The following is a 20,715-nucleotide window of genomic DNA, read 5'->3' as shown; positions in this document are numbered from 1 at the left end:
TGCACTGGGGCAGGCTTATGGTTTTTACAGGAGAAGCAGCAGAAAGAAATGGGGGATTGATCTTTGGTTGCTGCTTGCTAAAACGGAGGAATAGACGCAACTTTGAAGTTTGGACTTTTTTTTTTTTATCAGAATCAGCTTTATTGCCAAGTTCGTACATACAAACAAGGAATTTGGTACACTTTGCTCTTTTGTTCTGTTTTTGCATTACAGAATATACAAATTTACAATTTAAAATTTACAATGTACAATATACACCTATATAATAAAAAGGTGCATTTGCAACATATATATATATATACTTTTGTTTTCACAAATAGAATAAAGGTCATACATCTTCAATTGTGTTAAGAATCTGTTTATTGTAGAATAATCCCGTTCACGTTCTACCAGTCCAGTTGTTGTGGATATTGAAACCGAGATAGTCGAATACTGTTCACTTTTCTTTAAAAATTTTGAAAGTGGCCTGTAGTTTAGCTCTGAGTAGGGGGCTTCAAATGCGATACCAGGCTTAACACCATTAGCCAGTCGATGTACAAATCTACAAATACATTCATTTATACTTCGCATAAAAATTAAGAACACTTATGTCAGCAGCCAGACTCCTTGTTATGCTGTTCATCCGATAGGTCACACACTGCTGTGGGTTGGTGCCATTCCTCAACCAGCATTTGTCACAAGTCAGAGAGTGTGGTGGTGTTGACTCTTTCACAAACACCTGTGTAATAAACCTTGATCTCTGAAGCTGAGTCATCCTGGAGGACAGGGTTCAGTTTGGGATTGCAGCTGGTTCCAGAATCCCATCTAGATATCCATCTGCATTCAGATCGCCCCATACCATCACACTGCTTCCACCAAAAGATGTCTGGCATTGACAGAAAGGCAAATAAGATGCATTGTCAGGAATTTATCTAACAACAAAGGACTAATTGACCACACAGAAATGTATTTCATTTCTATTTTAAATATTTGTAAATTCACAGATTGAGCTAACTGGCACCATGCAGGTGAAAGTGGACTCATTTAGTGCTCATCCTCCTAAAATCACTTCCACTTCAGTTAGATATGAATAAAGGACAGCGGTCGATCAGCCGCCGCTTGTTCCCGCTGACAGGGTTTGAATTTGTATAATTGAATTAGAGGAGCGGAGCCTGGGAGCGGAGGAGGGAGGAGCTGCTGACAGGTAGACGCGCTTCGTGCTCCTCAGTGATGCCGAGAGCTCCTCCGGCTGCTGCCACGCTGGAGATCTTCACCTCAGATAGGACCGGAAATCATCCCCTCATCACATCTGAGACAATAATCTTGTTCTTGTTTTTAATCGCTGACAGTATCTTTTAAAATGGCACCTCACGGATTAAAATCGCGCAAGGCGCAAGAGGATTTATCTGACTGCTGTTTGATGATTGTGAATCCCTCTCTTTCTGGCTGAGCGTACGTTGTTCCTCCTGTTTCTCCATTTTTTTCACAGCTCCTTTTTTCAGGACATCGAGGCGTTTTCTACACACGAAGAAAGAAGCGCAATATTTGGAATAACATCTTAACAATATGCTCTTTTATGCTGCACTCCATTTTATTATAGTGTTTTAGGATTTAATTTTGAAAAGACAACTTGGAAATGGAACCAGGGAAGGAGAAGGCATTCCCCATCAAAGAGGGGGTTAAACAGATTGCAGGAAAGGCCCTGGGGAAACTGTACAGGTAAGAGAAATAAGTGATTTGATTTTATTTCACATCATTTCTGATGGTCTTTAAAAAAAAAAAAAAACTCCCCAAAATGATCCCCACATAAGTCCAAATCGTTCCTAAATCTTCGTAATTGGGTGGATCACCGTGGAACAGTGACAGAAGAGTCGTGTGGCCCGAATATTTAAGGATCAGATTATTTCCCAGGAGGATGGTCGCCCTCCACCAGCAGCTGGGGGTGTTTTTAATAATTAATGAAACAGAACGAGTCGTGACACCAGGTCCTGGAGATTTCTGTAGTACCCACGGACCCGCCTGTAATAGTTTCAGATCGATGAACATCATTACAAACATTAAGATATCTCCATGTTCCTCAGGAAAGCCGGGAGAACAGATTGTTTTAGATGCTTACATATTTATGTAGCATACATTTTTTCTTTTTAAAAACTGATCGAAATATTTTGTGCCTTCGAATAAAAACAAAAAAAGCAGTTTTTGCGGGGCTACTTTGTTTTTCTTTCTTTTAAAATTTGAATAAAACATTTTGTTCCCTGCGCAGATCTCATCTCTTCGTTTTTCATGTCTAAACAAGATCCAGTTGTTGAATGTAAAGCTGCAGCGCAGAAACGTGACTCATTCCTGGGGAAAAGGCCCAGTTTACCGAATGAGGCCTTGACATTTAATCGGGTCCGAAATTACATCTCAGATTTTCTGTTAAGGAATTCAATGTGAGTAAAAGCAGAATTACAACAAGTACTAGGTAGTAATTAAAAATAAAAAAAGGTTCATATGATCTCCAAACCAAGGTGATGATAATGCTGCTGCATTGCGGTATGAAGGTATGTTTTTTTTTCCTTACAGCATGAAAAGAACATTTTGATTTAACGTAAACAATTTAAGGGGAAGCTTGCTTTCTTCGACGGAAAGCCGAGAATTAAAAAGCATTAAAGATAGTTGTAGGTTTTAATTTCCGTTTTCTCCATAAGAGAACACAACTGGTTTTAAATACCAAATACCGATCATCTAGTAATAAAATAAATTGCCTTTATCTTGTGTATGATTAAACGCCTGCATGCATACAGCATGTGAAACCTGAAACAAGTTCATGCTGTGATATAATCTCATTGTGGTGCAGGAGGCTCGAGAAGAAGCAGCAAACAGGTGAGGCCATCGAGCTGACGGAGGATGGGAGACCCAGGGGGGACCAGGAGCGCAAGGCTCCCCTGTGTGACTGCACCTGCTTCGGGCTTCCGCGCAGATACATCATCGCCATGCTGAGCGGGCTCGGCTTCTGCATCTCCTTCGGTATCCGCTGTAACTTGGGTGTGGCCATCGTGAGCATGGTGAACAACAGCACGATTCATCAGAACGGCAAGATCATCATCAAAGAGGTGCAAACCCCGCCCTCCTCCACACCAAGGACCCCCTCCACCCAGCTTCTTGTCTGATAGGTTATGGGGGTCACAGCCTGTAGACCGATTATTTTATTTTAGTTATGCCTTTTTTTTTTTTTTGTGTGGTTACAGGTATATATGCAGAAAAAGACGAATTAGAGAAATGTTTGTTTTGACGTTTTTTGTTTTCATCCCGTTTGGTCTATTTTTTGTCTTTTTCAATCTTCTAAAATAAAAGTTTTAAAATATACAAAACGAATTCTGAAAATTTTCTATATTTTTGTCTTTATTTTTCAAGAAAGCACAATTCAACTGGGACCCAGAGACAGTGGGAATGATCCATGGCTCTTTCTTTTGGGGCTACATAGTAACTCAGATTCCAGGAGGCTATATTTGTTCCAGACTGGCTGCAAACAGGTAGAGAAAGCACGCATGATTTTCACAATCAGGCAACAGTTTCTTACAAGTGGCAGCTTTCATTTTAAATGTGCACTAAAAAAGGAAATGTATGCATTTAACCTAACAAATTAACAAGTTGCACAAGTATTTGGGGGGGGAGATTTCAATAAATATTTCTGCGCAGAATATATGTAAATTTAATAAATAAATGGTACCTAAATAAATTAAATTCCAAGCAAACTATAAAATGTGTTACTCAACTAAATTATTTACAATACAGCTAATTATGAAGTTTTGTTCTAAACTTTAAGAAAAATATTGGCAACATTTGTGATAAAGGCATGAAACATTCCTGAAATAGCAATAATCTTTTAAAATAGAATCTAATGAAGTGGCATCTTAACCTTGTTCCTGATTGTCACTGCTAAAATGTGTCGCTTATTGGAGAGGAAGTAGGCCTACAGCTAGCTTGCAAATTTGACTTCAGCATTAGCACTAAAGCTGAAGTGGATTACAAATGTTCTACTGTTGTTCTTAGAAGAAGGAATTAAAACCTTTTTCCTAACATTTATCATTCATTGAAAATGTCTTCCTCAGGGTTTAAAAGTTTAGCTTGCTAGCAAGTTTGACTTTAGTATTAGCGTAATTGTTAAATACAATGGGGTATTAGAGCCAGGCTTGCCAGATAATTTTTGTTTTTTGAAATCACAAGAATAAAGTCATAATTATTATGAGAACGCTTATAAAAAAGTGCAGTCTCCCATGCTTTAAAATGAGGAATGTTGACCATCTTGTAAAGTTATACTTTGGCATCGGTTTCAGAAATACGGGCATTCTTAATCATTTAGCACATTAGCATCAAACATTTATCAGTATCAGAACTTTGAAACAATTGTGTAAATGATTGTGTCTGTTTCAAAGAAAGAACCACAAGTGTTTCTTGTAAGACTTGGAAGAAATTGCTTGTTTTGCAGAAGAGGAGCTGTCGGTACTTTATTTCTCGTAATGAATGACCTTATTCTCGTAACATTACAATTTTATTCTCGCTATATTAGCTCACGACTTTATTCTCATAATATTATGACCTTGTTTTTGTAATATTACCATTTTATTCTCGTTACATTCGCCTATGACTTTATTCTCGTAATATTACGACTTTATTCCCGTAATATTATGATTGTATTCTCGTTATATTAGCGCGCGGCACATTTACTGAAGCTTCAGACCTCAGTACATTTCTTTCCCTCTCTTTGCCCCCGTTTCCTGTCTACTTACTGTCAAAAAATATGAAAAAAATAAAGGCCACTAGTGCTGCAAAAAAAATCTTTAAAAAAAAAGAAGTTTGGCTTGTTAGCAAGTTTGTTTGATATTGGCATTAGCATTAGCATAGTTGCTAAACTAGTCAGAGCTCAATACAAGCTTTCAAATGTTCTCTAACAAGATGTAATAAACCTTTTCTCTAAAAATCACAGCTAATATATGCTGCTGATTGGTAGCAGCTGCCTCTGGATTAATAAACTTAGTTTGTTGGCAGGTTGTCCTTAGAATAAGCGCTGTCTCTAAACAAATTAAAGCCAGATATTTTTATCCAGTCTAACAAGGAAGCATGTAAACCTTTTCAATGACAACCACAGTTTGGATGTGCTGTTAATCGATAACAGCCATTTAAGCATTAAGAAGTTGAGCTTGCTAGCTTATTTGACTGTAGCATTAGCGCTGTCGCTACTGGTTGAAGCTGGATACAAACTTAAATTCTTGCTCCAACTGAGAAACTTTCCAGCCACATGTATTATAGCAGTTCCTAATTTTTGCTGAGTTGATGTATTCAGTTATAAAACAAATCATTTTAGCCTTGCTGTTCTCTGCTAAACATCACACAACAAATGAGAATTAGCCTACTGATGGCTGGACCAACAACTTCAGTCATGAACTTCAGTTCAGATTTTAATGGCTAATACTTAAAAAATATACCAAAAACAAAGATGTGATGGTCCTCGCTGATTTGAATGTTGGACTTGGAGAAAACCAGCAGATGAACTGGGGATTTGCCCCATGCCCAGCAGGCGTGCCTCCTCATGTTAATGAGCTCCCATGGGATGACCGTGTCTAATCCTTTATGTTGTGATGCATGGCAACCGCACCAGCCAAAGCCTTGTGTGAAATCTGCTTCTAGGCAATGATTGTAGTATGATTTCAGTGGGTGTGGAGCCCACATTATTATTTCACTGACGACCGGTTAGTCAGCTATTAGCTGAAAGAATTGAACAAATCTGCAACAGAGATCAGTGACTAAAAAGATAAGAAAATAGTTTTTAAAAAATGTATCAGGAGCTCAAAATGCTGATAGGTTAATAATTAAGTGCAATTAACTGAATCTATTAGATTTAAATATTGGAACAACACTGTGTGACTTCATGAGCAAAATCTAAACAAAATGCAAATGTTTAGGGATCATACCAATTCATCTGAGCACACTGATGCCTTCTGTTGCAAACACATCTTCCTTGGAAACTGAATAACCCTCTAATGTGTGTGAACATGTGTGTATTATGCAGTTAGGACTGTTTGCTGTCACTATTTCTTTAGTGTGGTGGCAACAGAATTGAATATTTCATTGTTCCTAATGCACTGCTGTTGAACTGATACATGTTCAGACTGTATGATGGTTTTATTTTGTTTTTTAACTAGTTATGTTGTTTTTGTCCAGGGTTTTCGGTGCTGCCATTGTGCTGACATCCATCCTGAATATGTTCCTTCCCTCTGCCGCCCGTACACACTACGGATGTGTGATTTGTTTAAGGATACTGCAAGGCTTGGTGGAGGTATTGATACACAGTTTGCACATCTCCTTTTGACCTTTAAAGCTCCACGAACTGTTGCCTCATTATCAGGATGAAAGCTTTACGTGACCCCATGATAAAACTGTCCTGACATTCTGCGTTTAGCCACATTATACACAAACACTCCATGCACCTGGAAACCTATTGCCTTCTGTTTGGATTTGTCTTTAAAATGGATTCTATTATGATGGAGCTCCATTCATTGTACTGTACATAGATTGATCAACAAACAGCATTAAAACCCTTAATAGCAGGGCTCATGTGTTCCATACTGAAACAGCTGGAAACACACTGAACAAAAGAGATAAAAACCACTTGATGCAGGCGACTCACTCAGCTCAAGAAGGGGCTTCATTTCAGGGGAGAGAGATATGCTGCTATCAATGAAGGTCAGCCTCTTTTGTCATTATGTTGAGCTGCATGCTGTCATTTCAATTGCTGCTCATGACCACTGAGGGATAGCGAACTGCCTGTGTTCAACACCACAACTTATTACGACAAATTAGGTATTAGCATTTCAGGGTGTCTCCCACTGCAAGCCACAGCAATTTGTATCTATCAATAGTTGATTGTATGCCACTTAGTGTTTAATGAAGATTTAATGGGAGCAATTCAGTTTATTTTTTTTTTTTCATGAAATGCGTAGTCGGCTTGAATTTGCACCGGGCTATTAGTCCTTATTAAAAAGGTCGGCACCAATGCATGTCAGTGTGTTTGTTATTAATTTCAGTTTGCTCTGTAAGGCTTTCACAAAATAGGAAGAGACAGCATCACTCAGGGAGTAATTGAGTGAAGGTGTAAAAACATGCCCAAAAAAGTCTAGCTGCGGTGCCTTGCTAAAATATTGATACAATTTGAACTTTTTCACCTTTTGTCACGTTACAACAACAAACTTTAATGTTTTTAGTCAGCATTTTAGTATGTGATAGTACAACACCAAAGAGCACATAATGTTGAAGTAGATGTTTGTAGTTTACCACAAGCCATGTAGGTGCAACAGCAGTTAGGTGGAATAATGTGGATGAGACCAAAATTTAGAACTTATCGGGTTATGCGCAAAAAGCAATGTATAGAGGAAAACTAACACTGCAAAATCATCATAAACACGCCATACCCTCTATAAAACACGGGGGTGGCGATATCATGCTGTAGGGATGATTTTCTTCACCAGGGACAGGGAAGCAGGTTAGAGTTGATGGGATGAGGGATGGAGCTAAATACTGAGTAATCCTTTAAAGAAAGCCTGTTAGAAGCTGCAGAAAGATTTGGACACCTTCCAGCAGGACAACAACCCTAAACATACAGTCAGAGCTAAAATTAAAAGGTTTACATGAAAGCTAATTAAAGTGTTAGAATGGCCTAGTCAAAGTCAAAACCTGAATCATTTGAGAAAGTGATCTATCCAATATGACTGAGCCTGAGCAAAAATGTCAGTCTTCAGATGCACAAAGTACCTCAAAAGAGCTGCAGCTGTAATTTCAACAAAAGGTGGTTCTACAAAGTATTGACTCAAGAGGGATCCAAACACATATGCACACCACACTTTTAATTAAGATTTCAATTTGTTAAGTATTTTTAAAAGATTCTATAACTTCCTTTCACTTCACAGTCATGCACTACAGTGTGTTGGTCTGTCACAAATAATCCTAATTTACAAAATTCGAAGTTACAGTTGAAACTTGACAAAATGTGTAAAGGTTATAGAGGTATGAAAACCTTTGAAATGCACTGTAACTGATGCATAAAAAAACTGATCCGACTTCTGTTTCATCCCTTTGCAGGGAGTGACTTATCCAGCCTGCCATGGGATATGGAGTAAATGGGCCCCACCGCTGGAAAGGAGTCGACTGGCAACTCTCTCCTTTTGCGGTACAAAACATAAGCACTTATTGTTTGTCTTCTGTTTGAAACCAAATCTGGATCCTTGGTGTTGAACAGGTTGTATCAGGACATCATCTCAGAGACTGAAATGCAAGTTCAGAATTACACAAGATGTTTAGGTTGTGTGTACAACCTACACAGATGGACAACATTGTACAGGCAGGATCAAAGTCTACTTATTCATGACAGTGTGCCTTGTTCAGGATCGTATGCTGGTGCAGTGGTGGCCATGCCTTTGGCTGGGATCCTGGTGCAGTACACAGGATGGTCCTCAGTCTTCTACGTGTACGGTGAGCATCACTGTTACTGCAACGTTTTACTAAGGCTTTGCAACATCTGGGGAAAAAAAAAAAAGACAAAAATCTCCTGAAATAATGTTTAAATGGGTTTAAAATGTCTTGACTTAAAATGCCTGACAAAATCAGATGTCATTAAATTGTGTTTTGCAAAATCCCTTTCAACTCTTCTTTGTTTGCAAATTATATAAACGTCTTGTGTCCTGTTCAGGTTGCTTTGGAATATTTTGGTACATGTTCTGGATTCTGGTGTCATATGAAAGCCCGGCAGAGCACCCGACCATCACCGAAGAGGAGCGTCGATACATTGAGGAGAGCATTGGTGAAAGTGCCCAGTTTATGGGTGCAACAGAAGTGAGTTCTGACCCGGTTCATAATGCTTCATTTGGAACCACCATCTCTGTGTGGGCCATTTCCAACTGAATGTATGTTTGTTCTGATTCTGCAGAAATTTAAGACCCCCTGGAGGAAGTTCTTCACCTCTATGCCTGTCTATGCAATCATTGTGGCCAATTTCTGCAGAAGCTGGACTTTTTACCTGCTCCTCATCAGCCAGCCTGCATATTTTGAAGAAGTTTTTGGTTTTGAGATCAGCAAGGTAAACAAGAACTCCCTTTTATATAGTTAGGCCTGATAAAACAAGTGTGGTTCTTACAAACAGAAGCTTGCCTTTATTCTGAGAAATTAGGAACTTACCTAAATGACTGCCCTCATATCTCTATAAGCTACTGTTGATATTTATTGCCAGGGCAAAAATATTGTAATTTTAAAAATATCTCACAAACATTTATATGAAAATTATGAATTAAATGGCAACAGAATAAAAAGAGACCACCAGCAGAACCAGACCCGGGAAGCTTAGGCCATCTGCCTTGACCGGCTGGACCGTCAGAGGACAGAAAAAGCCTCCATCTCATGACAGAATGTGTAACAATTGAAGTGCAAATGAATGCAGGGTTTTGATGAAGACTCAATAACTGTACACTGACTACATCCTTTACATATTTTCATACTGAACTGCAGTCTAAGGTTTGGCTTGCTAAATGACCCCGAGGCTCATTAGATCCCAGCATGGACTGAAGTTAGCCGATGTGTTTGACATCGATGAAAGCTCTTCTAAAAGTAATAAGGGTTTTGAGGAAGTGATTGGTGCATGCAGGTGGTCGGCCTAGCCCCCAGGCCTCATTGGGAGCACGTGTGTTCAGTATAAGCCATAAAACATAATTATTCCTAATTTAGTTTAATTCCTCTTTTTGTTATTGTTATTGAGTATTTATAGGGACTTGTCTTTGTGTTTCCTTTCTCAGGAAGACCTTCTATCTCCTTAGTCTTTGGTTGTGAACAGTTGAAGAAAGTGCATGAGACAGTATAATGGAAAAAGCTACATGTTGGGGTTTCACATTTAAGGAAATATGATCTGGTCTGTACTAGGTTCTGTGACTGTCTAAATTTAGGCCGAAGTGTGCACAAACATAGCAGATTCCACATTATTTATTAAACAAGGATAGGGCCAAAATGGAGACATTGCATGTAATCTATACTACATTCCCCACAATTCTTTCTCATCTGATTTTCTTCCCACTTAAAATGCCTCACTTTACTAGTTGGTCACACACACTTGACACCACTGATCCTAATAAGAATATCTTGGTCTTATCAAACCACTAGACATGGCTCCAGTAATCCAAGTCCTTAGTCTGCCTGTTTTCAGAAAACTGTTTGTGAGCTTTCTCGTGCATCATCCTAAGAAGATTTCTCCTTCTGGGACAACAGCCTTGCAGGCCAGTTTGATGCAGGGTGCGGTGTATGGTCTGAGCACTGAAAGGCTGACCCCCCATCCCTTTGACCTCTGCAGCAATGCTGGGAGCACCCATACGTCTGTTTTCAAAAGACTACCTCTGGATATGGTGCTGAGCACATGCACTCTACTTCTTTGGTCAACCATGCTGCTGCCTGTTCGGAGAGGAACCTGTCCTGTCGAACCGCTGTATGGTCTTGGCTACTGTGCTGCAGCTCAGTTTTAGGTTGTTGGCAACTTTCTTATAGCCTTGGCCATCTATATGTAGAGCAACATTTGTTTTCAGATCTTCAGAGAGTTATTTGCCATGAGGAACCATGTTGAACCTCCAGTATGAGTGTGAGAGCGATAACACCAGATTTAACACAAATGCTCCCCATTCACACCTGAGACCTTGTAACACTAATGACAACAGGGAGCGGAAATGGCTAATTGGGCACATTTTGCCTTTTTTTACTTAGGGGTGTACTCACTTTTGTTGTCAACTGTTAAGACATTAATGATCTGTGCATTGAGTTATTTTCAAGGGACAGCAAATTTTATTATTAGTTTTAGAACATGTGACTCATCTTGAAAGTAAACAAAATAAATCATTTAAATAGGCTGTTTTGCGACTACTTGCTCTAAAATATGGTTGCAGTTTTGTACTTTGTTTCATTCCTAGATGAAAAAACACAATCCAGACAATCGAGTCCAGGTAATCTCAAGGCACCCTGATCTTTGCCCTTCATTGAGAGGGTAAATCAGGACTCATGTTACCCTGTCAAGTGTAATTTAGGATCAGAGTGAGAATCCACCATTACTCGGGTGAATTGTTGCATCTGCGAGTCAGAGATTGAAATGCAGAAGCGTATTTGTTCTGACACAGTTATGATGTTTTTTTTCTGGCTGTCACATCTGCCTCATAAAATTACTTGATTGGTTTTCAGGTTGGAGCGCTGTCGGCTCTCCCTCACCTGGTCATGACCATCATTGTGCCTTTAGGAGGCCAGTTAGCGGACTATCTGCGAACCCACAACATCATGTCCACCACTACTGTTCGTAAAATAATGAACTGTGGAGGTGAGACTTTACTCCGACTCCTGTCTTTCCATTTTAATGTTATTAGAGTCTTTCTACTCAGTGAACTGTTGTCCTGTTTCTTTCAGGGTTTGGTATGGAGGCAACTCTCCTATTAGTGGTTGGATACTCTCACAGTAAAGGGGTGGCCATCTCCTTCCTGGTGCTGGCAGTGGGCTTTAGTGGATTTGCAATATCAGGTAAAACATTAAATAACTGTTTTGTTTTTTTTTCAGATTATTTCTGAAATGTATTTAAGCCCACAAAGGTCAAACTTGTTACTGTCTTTGCAGGGTTTAATGTGAACCATCTAGACATCGCTCCTCGCTATGCCAGCATCCTCATGGGCATTTCTAATGGTGTGGGAACCCTGTCAGGCATGGTCTGCCCACTCATTGTAGGAGCAATGACAAAGCACAAGGTGAGTCTTTCTCATAGGAATGCTTATATAATATAAAATGATCTTTTAAGCCTCCGAAAACAAACAGTGGGATTTATTTTTTAGCTCCAAAGATTGATTACGTATTATTTTTAAGGACAATGAGATGTACAAACAGGAAAAGAAGGGTTAATGGGATATTTTAAAGCAATCACAAATAACACTTCTGAGACAAAGTTTTGACATCTTACATTTAAAATACCATGTTCTTTATGATAATGTATTAAAGGCGACATGTCATGCAAAATTCACTATTTTAGTCTTTAAATACATTTTTTGTGCACTTGGAGTCTGTAGGAGTACAGAAAGGCTTAATTTAGTCTCTCCAGGTGTTGTGGAGATTTCTTTATATTCTGTTTGGGTTGTAATTTTTACTCCGTTCAGTTTCCTCTATCATCTGTTACGTTTTTTCCAACTGTTACGTCACAGTATTTGCTGCCTAACAGCTAAACGAGGTCATGGGCTGGGGTGTTCCGGCTGATCAGTTTCGCATATCCGCCATATTAATTTCTCGCTGCGATTTTGTAGTCCAAGCTCAAGCATGCCTACGCTACAAGAAGATAAGTTCGATTCAGTTGTTGAGTGTATTAACCTACACAATTCATTACACCATCCTCCAGCATAAAACCTCTTCAAAGTGCCAGGTTAAATGTTATTTTTCATGGAAATCTTCCCACATCAGTGGTGAAATTCCTTTTGCCTACTTCAAGGATGAGTTCTTCAGCAACCTCTACCAGTATCAATAAGGATTTGTAGAAAGATTTCAACTGATTAAGGGGTCAGTTCCTTCTGTCTATGGAAACAACAGACGTAGCAAAGCAGTGAGGTGGAAATAACGCTAAAATGACAACAAACCTTATTTTAGACATAAATTTATTGTGTGTTGATATGACGTCCTGCCCGTTGTTTTAATAGCAGTAGCATCGTGCCTTCTGCTCATGTTAGTACTGTCTGCTGCTTTTAGCTCGAGGACAGAACCGTACTGCGTGTTTTGAACAGTATTGTTATATAAACAGTTTTGCATTGTTTTGCCATTTTTGTCTTGTTTCTGTGGAGCTAGATACTCGTACTCGTACTCGTACTCGTCGTCTTCCGCTTATCCGGGACCGGGTCGCGGGGGCAGCAGACTCAACAGAGACGCCCAGACGTCCCTCTCTCCAGACACCTCCTCCAGTTCCTCCAGGGGGAGCCCAAGGCGTTCCCAGGCCAGCCGAGAGACATAGTCCCTCCAGCGTGTCCTGGGCCGTCCCCTGGGCCTCCTCCCGGTGGGACGTGCCTGGAACACCTCCCGAGGAAGGCGTCCAGGAGGCATCCGGTATAGATGCCCGAGCCACCTCAACTGGCTCCTCTCGATGTGGAGGAGCAGCGGCTCTACTCCGAGCCCCTCCCAGATGGCCGAGCTCCTCACCCTATCTCTAAGGGAGTGCCCGGCCACCCTACGGAGGAAGCTCATTTCAGCCGCTTGTATCCGGTATCTTGTTCTTTCGGTCATCACCCAAAGTTCATGGCCATAGGTGAGGGTAGGAACGTAGACCGACCAGTAAATTGAGAGCTTTGCTTTTCGGCTCAGCTCTCTCTTCACCACAACGGACCGGCACAGCGCCCCCATTACTGTGGCAGCCGCACCGATCCGTCTGTCGATCTCCCGCTCCATTCTTCCCTCACTCGTGAACAAGACCCCGAGATACTTAAACTCCTCCACTTGAGTCAGGAACTCCCCTCCAACCTGAAGAGGACAAGCCACCCTTTTCCGGTCGAGTACCATGGCTTCAGACTTGGAGGGGCTGATCCTCATCCCAGCCGCTTCACACTCGGCTGCGAACCACCACGGCGCATGCTGTAGGTCTTGGCTAGAGGGGGCCAGCAGGACCACGTCATCTGCAAAAAGAAGAGACGAAATCCACTGGTCCCCAAACCCGACCCCCTCCGACCCTTGGCTGCGTCTAGAAATCCTGTCCATAAAAGTTATGAACAGGACCGGTGACAAAGGGCAGCCCTGCCGGAGTCCAACATGCACTGGGAACAGGTCCGACTTAGTGCCGGCAATGCGGACCAAACTCCTGCTCCGCTCGTACAGGGACCGGATGGCCCCTAGTAAAGGGCCCCCGATTCCATACTCCTGGAGCACCCCCCACAGGGCATCACGAGGGACACAGTCGAATGCCTTCTCCAGGTCCACAAAACACATGTGAACCGGTTGGGCAAACTCCCATGAACCCTCGAGCACCCTGTAGAGGGTATAGAGCTGGTCCAGTGTTCCACGGCCGGGACGAAAACCACACTGCTCCTCCTGAAGCCGAGGTTCGACTATCGGTCGGACTCTCCTCTCCAATACCCTGGCGTAGGCCTTACCAGGGAGGCTGAGGAGTGTGATTCCCCTGTAGTTGGAACACACCCTCCGGTCCCCCTTCTTATGAAGAGGGACCACCACCCCAGTCTGCCAGTCCAGAGGCACTGTCCCCGACCGCCACGCAATGTTGAAGAGACGTGTCAACCATGACAGCCCTACAACATCCAGAGACTTGAGGTACTCAGGGCGGATCTCATCCACCCCCGAAGCCTTGCCACCGCGGAGCTTGTTAACCACCTCAGTGACTTCAGCCTGGGTGATGAAAGAGTCCAACCCCGAGTCCCCAGCCTCTGTTTCCACCACGGAATGCGTGATGGCAGGATTGAGGAGATCCTCGAAGTACTCCTTCCACCACCCGATAATTTCCTCAGTCGAGGTCAGCAGTCTCCCACCCCCTCTATAAACAGTGTTGGCGAAGCACTGCTTCCCCCTCCTGAGGCGACGGACGGTTTGCCAGAATCGCTTCGAGGCCAACCGGTAGTCCTTCTCCATGGCCTCACCGAACTCTTCCCAGGCCCGAGTTTTTGCCTCTGCCACAGCCCAGGCCGCAGCACGCTTGGCCTCACGGTACCCGTCAGCCGCCTCAGGAGTCCCACAAGCCAACCACAGCCGATAGGACTCCTTCTTCAGCTTAACAGCATCCCTTACTGCCGGTGTCCACCACCGGGTTCTGGGATTGCCGCCGCGACAGGCACCGCAGACCTTACGGCCACAGCTACGGGCAGCAGCATCGACAATAGATGCGGAGAACATGGTCCACTCTGAGTCTATGTCTCCAACATCCCCCGGGATCCGGTCGAAGCTCTCCCGGAGGTGGGAGTTGAATACATCCCTGGCCGAGGGCTCCACCAGGCATTCCCAGCAGACCCTCACTATGCGCTTGGGCCTGCCAAGTCTGTCTGGCTTTCTCCTCCTCCAGCGGATCCAACTCACCACCAGGTGATGATCAGTGGACAGCTCAGCCCCTCTCTTCACCCGAGTGTCCAAAACATGCGGCCGAAGGTCTGATGATACGACAACAAAGTCGATCATCGACCTCCTGCCTAGGGTGTCCTGGTGCCAAGTGCACTGATGGACACCCTTATGTTTGAACAGGGTGTTCGTTATGGACAATCCGTGACTAGCACAGAAGTCCAATAACAAAACACCACTCGGATTGAGATCGGGGAGGCCATTCCTCCCAATCACGCCTCTCCAGGTGTCACTGTCGTTCCCCACATGGGCGTTGAAGTCCCCCAGCAGAATAATGTAGTCCCCGGGAGGGGCACTATCCAGCACCTCCGACAGGGACGCCAAGAAGGCCGGGTACTCTGCACTGCCACTCGGCCCGTAGGCTGAAATGATAGTCAGAGACCTCTCCCCAACCCGAAGGCGCAGGGATACGACCCTCTCATCCACTGGGGTAAACCCCAACACGAGACGGCTGTGCTGGGGGGCAACAAGCAAACCCACACCAGCCCGCTGCCTCTCCCCGTGGGCCACTCCAGAGTAGAACAGAGTCCAACCCCTCTCAAGGAGATGGGTTCCACAGCCCACGCTGTGCGTGGAGGCGAGCCCGACTATTTCTAGTCGATATCTCTCAACCTCCCGCACAAGCTCAGGCTCCTTCCCCCCCAGCGAGCTAGATAATTGTTATCAAATTACAAAAATGGCCAAACTGGCGTTGCTCTTTGACCTTGAGGAGGCAGGGTGTGAATTGTGTCTCAATAGCATTTAAAGAGACCGCACCAAAGTGAGTTGCTCTCAGACGCACCTTAGAAGAGGTAAAAGAGGAGCCTGTGGAGCTACAATAACAAGGAGTTCAGACCAAAGCATTGCAGTTCCACTTTATATAGACCACAACTGAATGATTTAAATGTGAAAAGGAAGGATTTAAAAGCATTATATGTCCCCTTTAAATGTGGCTGTTTCGAAAACAGTAATAATCACAATTTTATTGATAATCTTAATAAAAATATCACAAAGATTCTCTGCATAAAAAAAGCCCCTAATTTATTTCATTCTCAAGCATGACCTTTTTCTCAGGCTAGAATAATCTTCTGACCTTGATCATACTCCAGAATCTATTAATGAACAAGAATAATCTTATATTTATAAATAGTTACAAAGGAAGCAAAAAAAAAAATTGGAATCAACTGTTCTTTTAATGGCATAATTGAAGACAATGTTTTTGTAGTTGAGATGATATATTTATTGAAGTGTTTATCACAAAACTATGAAGAAAAGGGAGAATGTACGGCCTCAGAAAAAACTGTGACGCTGATCAACCTGGAACTGGTTATAAAACCATTATGAAGAGTTTGGATAGATTTAGAACAAGTTGCAGAAATTGTTTAAATTGTACCTGTACCCCTCAAACAAAGAAGCAATAAAGTATCCTGATCTTCATCCAAATAGGAAAATAGAAATATTAAAGTCAACATTTACTATGAGTAAAGGGCGCCACTCTACTAACATGTTACCATTAGTATTTAAAGAAGTATAATCTGGTGATATAATGTTTAATGTTAATATTATTTCTTGGCTAGCAAGACATATAACTATCTAGATATATTTTGCTCTCAAAAGCGTTCACACCTCTATTAAATGCAAGATTTTTGTGATTAAATGAATGAGAGATTTCTAAATTATCTCAAAACCTTTTCAACATATACTGTGACATATAACCTGTATAATTCAAACAAATGTGTTATAGGAAAACAAATATCCTAAATGAAAAGCCGCTATACCCTTGCTGCATCAGTGTGAACACTCTTAAACTAAAACTTTGTTAAAGTAGTATTTGATTCAGTTTCAGTATTCAGTCTTCTTTACACCGAACATAAAATACAGTGAATCTAATCAAATTGATATAAAGCTCAGCCATCCCCAGTAGGACTTCCTGAACTTTGCTCATTTACATCCTTTAGCTAAAGCCATAGTGTGCTAAGATGTTACAAAATAACTTACTGTACAATAGCAAAAGTTAGAAGAGCATTATATTGATACCACTGCACGGTAAAACCAATCAGCAATATGGCACAACAGAGACAATTTAAAAAATTGGACAGTTCTTCAAAACTGAAATAAAAGAAGAGGCAGAAACTGTGCAGGGAGGCTGCAAAGAGGATAACAGCAACAATAAAGGAGATGGAAGAATTTTTTTTACTGGTTCTGTTCTACATGTGACGGCAATCTCCTGCATTCTCCATAGATCTAGAATAAGGGGTAGGGTTGTAACAAACTTGAACCTTTGTGCTACAGTTGCATTGACCTTATTTGGCACAAAAACAACTCTGAGCATCAACAAAAGAACACCATATCCATATTGAAAGATGGTAGTGGCAGCATCATGCTTTGGGCTTAGTTTTACTTAAATAGATATGACATTTTAAAGGTGGATAAAATTATAAATACTATAAACACTTCCAAATATCTATCAGTTTTGACCAACGACCATTAGCTGTCTGCTATAAAGCTTGAGATAAATATAGATAGATTTTATTTTTCAGCATCACAGAGAGCCCAAGTATAAATCCAAATCAACAGAAGAATGACTCGATCTTACTTTACAATAGTACCAGTTAATGAGAGTAAAATTAAAGTTCTGAAATGGCTGACCAGAACCAAATGAATCATTCTGACAGATTTGGAGAACTTTTGCAAGGCAGACTGAGCAAATATTACCAACTCAAGATATGGGATGCTGTCATGACCCTTACAAAAATTCGGTGTATATCCATCTCTTTATGGCTCCAGACCCGTGAAGAGTGGCAGTACGTCTTCCTCATCGCCTCCCTTGTGCATTACGGAGGTGTGGTGTTTTATGGGATCTTTGCATCTGGGGAAAAGCAGCCATGGGCCGACCCTGAGGAAACCAGTGAGGAGAAGTGCGGCTTCGTGGACGAGGACGAGCTGGCCGAGGAGACGGGCGACATTACGCAGACCTACGGCGCGATGGGCGGCCCGGCTAAGAGCTATGGGGCAACAGCACAGCTCAACGGAGGCTGGGTGCAGGACTGGGACAAGACGGAGGAATATGTTCAGGAGCCAGCAGGAAAGATGTACTCTCAGCGTGGCTACTCTTAAACCATACAGCTATTGTGGGCCTGCCTAAAAAACAGGCACGCCATCACTGATTGCACAAACAAGCATTGTATCAGATATCTAAACCCATTTTGTGTGTTCAAGTAGTTTGAGATGAAAAGTAAAGAAATAGTTTAATGCAAATGAGAAAAATCTTCATTAGATTATTGTTTTTTCATACGTGCATATCGTAGGGCTTCACTGAACATATGGAAAGCAGTTGCGAAGCAAGCTGCAGGTGTTTGCTAGGCACCCAAACCTCATTGATCTACTTGAACAACATGAGCCAGACGACCATCACATAGGATCTTTCTCTTAAATACTACTCTGATTGCACTGAAACTATGTGTTCTAAAGTTCTATATATGTTCAAATGTGTTTTATGTACTGTATATATATATATATATATATATATATATAAAAAAAAAAATATATATATATATATATATATATACATATATATCTGTATACTGTTTCTGTGAGACTATTGTGGATTTTGGGTCATTGATCTGTGTTAACATTAAATATATAAAAAGGCCATATTTTTCATGGACAGTACCTCCTCAGGGAGATGTCTGCTTGCAAAAAAGGTCTTCATCTTCTCCAGTGAGGCCTACAATATATTATAAGACAAAAATAAGTGTGAGTGAAGCTGAATCGTACAGTTTTAGTGTGTGTTTGTTGCATGAATTTGCTCAGATCAATGTTTCAGATGCTTCAGTCACAAATAGTCCTCGTTTAGCCAACTGCTTTGCTTTAGGTGGGTGTCTGATGCCATTATGAATAATGAGATGTGTTCTCATAATCAGGCTGTGATGAGAGACAAATAAAAAGGCAACTGCTCAGAAAAAGATGTTTCTTGATGTTTGGTGTGCAATGCAATAAATTCTGTGTACCAACCATCACATTGTGTTCTGTAAAGTAACACAAGCTTGCCGTATGTAACTGTACTTCCTTTGGAGTCACGTGATGATCAACAAAAAGGTGTGCGTTTTAGCAAGTGTTCATTGTCTGGAGAAGCCAGCTTTATTGCTCTTTATGCAGATGATGATGTCGCATTTTGACACATGAGAAATGCAGTGCTACATGCAAACAGCTGACTTGTTTGTGATCTCTTGATGTTCCTTGGTTGTTGTTGTGGCCACCACATGTACTTTTAGTGACACATTGATGTTGTGACAATTGGGTGGACCACATGAACTATTAGATGGCTCTTCCACTTAACTTAATTTGCTGTTAAGACACTTCTTTATTTTTTTTTGCTTAACGAAACCTGCAAGAGATGTTAAAAATATATGAATATTTAAGAATGTTTAAGATGACCAAAAGATGCTACTATGGCTTTGTGCCTGGAGTTTATGTAAACAAAAAAATGTGATTTTATTGGCCTCTATTGTTGTGTTTAATGAAGATGTATGTTGGAATCTAAAAAAGTGTTATAAAAATACTCATATTTTATAAAACAAATAACATAAAAGTGATATTTAGTGATGTGTTTTGGTGATTTACTGTATTCTGCACAGTTTGAAGACAATCTGTTTCACTAATTAACCTTGTGTAAGTGTCTCCTGCCTTTTCTATGTTTCTCATTAGTAAATCAATATCAGATGTCTCTGGAGGCCAGGACATATTACTGGACTCAGTAGCCTTGCAGGAGCAGTAATTTTTTAAAGCAAGTGGGCTTAACATCTCTAGAATAAAGAGTATTATCTCTGCACCAAATTCTGGCTTTGGTGTGCAGTGAAACAGCAGCTCCCAAGGTGTCATGTTGGTGTGATCCTCAGCCACAGCTCAAGTCCTTCTGGAAAAAAAACACCAGACAGTGATAAGAATTATTGTTAGAAATAGAATAAAATCTTGCCCTGGGTCTCCTACCTGCACATAAGCTCAACGTGAGCTATTGAACAACATGGATCACATTTGCCTATTGATTGGCTTCTATATTAAGCACGAATAACGGACAACCAATACTCTCTACAGCAGAATCTGTTAGCATTATATACAAAGTTAATGCCTCTACTACAAATTTGAATTTACAGATGGCTAAGGCCATATACAGTATCTACATGGGCTGCAAAAAAACACACTTAACCTTTTTGTGTCACTGGCTTTAAATCTGACATAACTTTTCCTGTTTTATGTCAGTGATGAATATTAAAATATTACAATTTGCAAAATGACAGGATTATGAACCTTTTTTTAGCAAATATATTAGTACTTTGTTCAAATTTCGACGTTTGCACACATTTGACGAGATCTAAGATTACTATGTTTTTTAGCAAAGCCAGAAGAAGCCTAGGAAGATCATTCCAACTCTAAAGTACGGCAGTGGCAGCATTATAATGAGACTTTCTTTGACGCAGGGGGGACTGTGGCACTTCACAATTTTAATGGCATCATGAGGAAGAAACCTGATGTGAAAAAGTTGAAGCATCTCAAGACATCAGCCAGAAGCTTAGTTCTAAATAGGTTTTCTATTTGGACAATGACCCTAAGCACAATAACATACTG

General features: G+C 41.2%; 1 protein-coding gene across 1 annotated transcript; it reads left to right on the top strand.

The window, feature by feature from the left end:
- The first annotated feature begins 1,122 nt into the window (after positions 1–1,122).
- On the top strand, positions 1,123–19,695 carry slc17a6a (solute carrier family 17 member 6a). Its single transcript, XM_047387318.1, has 12 exons — positions 1,123–1,698; positions 2,819–3,074; positions 3,376–3,494; positions 6,184–6,298; positions 8,098–8,185; positions 8,401–8,487; positions 8,705–8,847; positions 8,942–9,091; positions 11,221–11,353; positions 11,440–11,550; positions 11,644–11,771; positions 17,878–19,695. The coding sequence occupies exons 1-12, from the start codon at positions 1,616–1,618 to the stop codon at positions 18,205–18,207; spliced, it is 1,743 nt and encodes a 580-aa protein (XP_047243274.1). The 5' UTR covers positions 1,123–1,615; the 3' UTR covers positions 18,208–19,695.
- Positions 19,696–20,715: the final 1,020 nt, after the last annotated feature.

Source organism: Girardinichthys multiradiatus, chromosome 2 (assembly GCF_021462225.1).
Source record: "Girardinichthys multiradiatus isolate DD_20200921_A chromosome 2, DD_fGirMul_XY1, whole genome shotgun sequence".
Classification (NCBI taxonomy): Eukaryota; Metazoa; Chordata; class Actinopteri; order Cyprinodontiformes; family Goodeidae; genus Girardinichthys; species Girardinichthys multiradiatus.
This window is presented reverse-complemented; position numbering and strand designations above follow the sequence as displayed.

Bases quoted from the DNA above. Each gene is read 5' to 3' on its own strand.
- slc17a6a (XM_047387318.1), top strand. From the start codon at position 1,616: ATGGAACCAGGGAAGGAGAAGGCATTCCCCATCAAAGAGGGGGTTAAA. The intron at 3,495-6,183 runs GTAGAGAAAGCA...GTTTTTGTCCAG, and splicing joins TCCAGACTGGCTGCAAACAG to GGTTTTCGGTGCTGCCATTG. The intron at 8,186-8,400 runs GTACAAAACATA...TGCCTTGTTCAG, and splicing joins GGCAACTCTCTCCTTTTGCG to GATCGTATGCTGGTGCAGTG.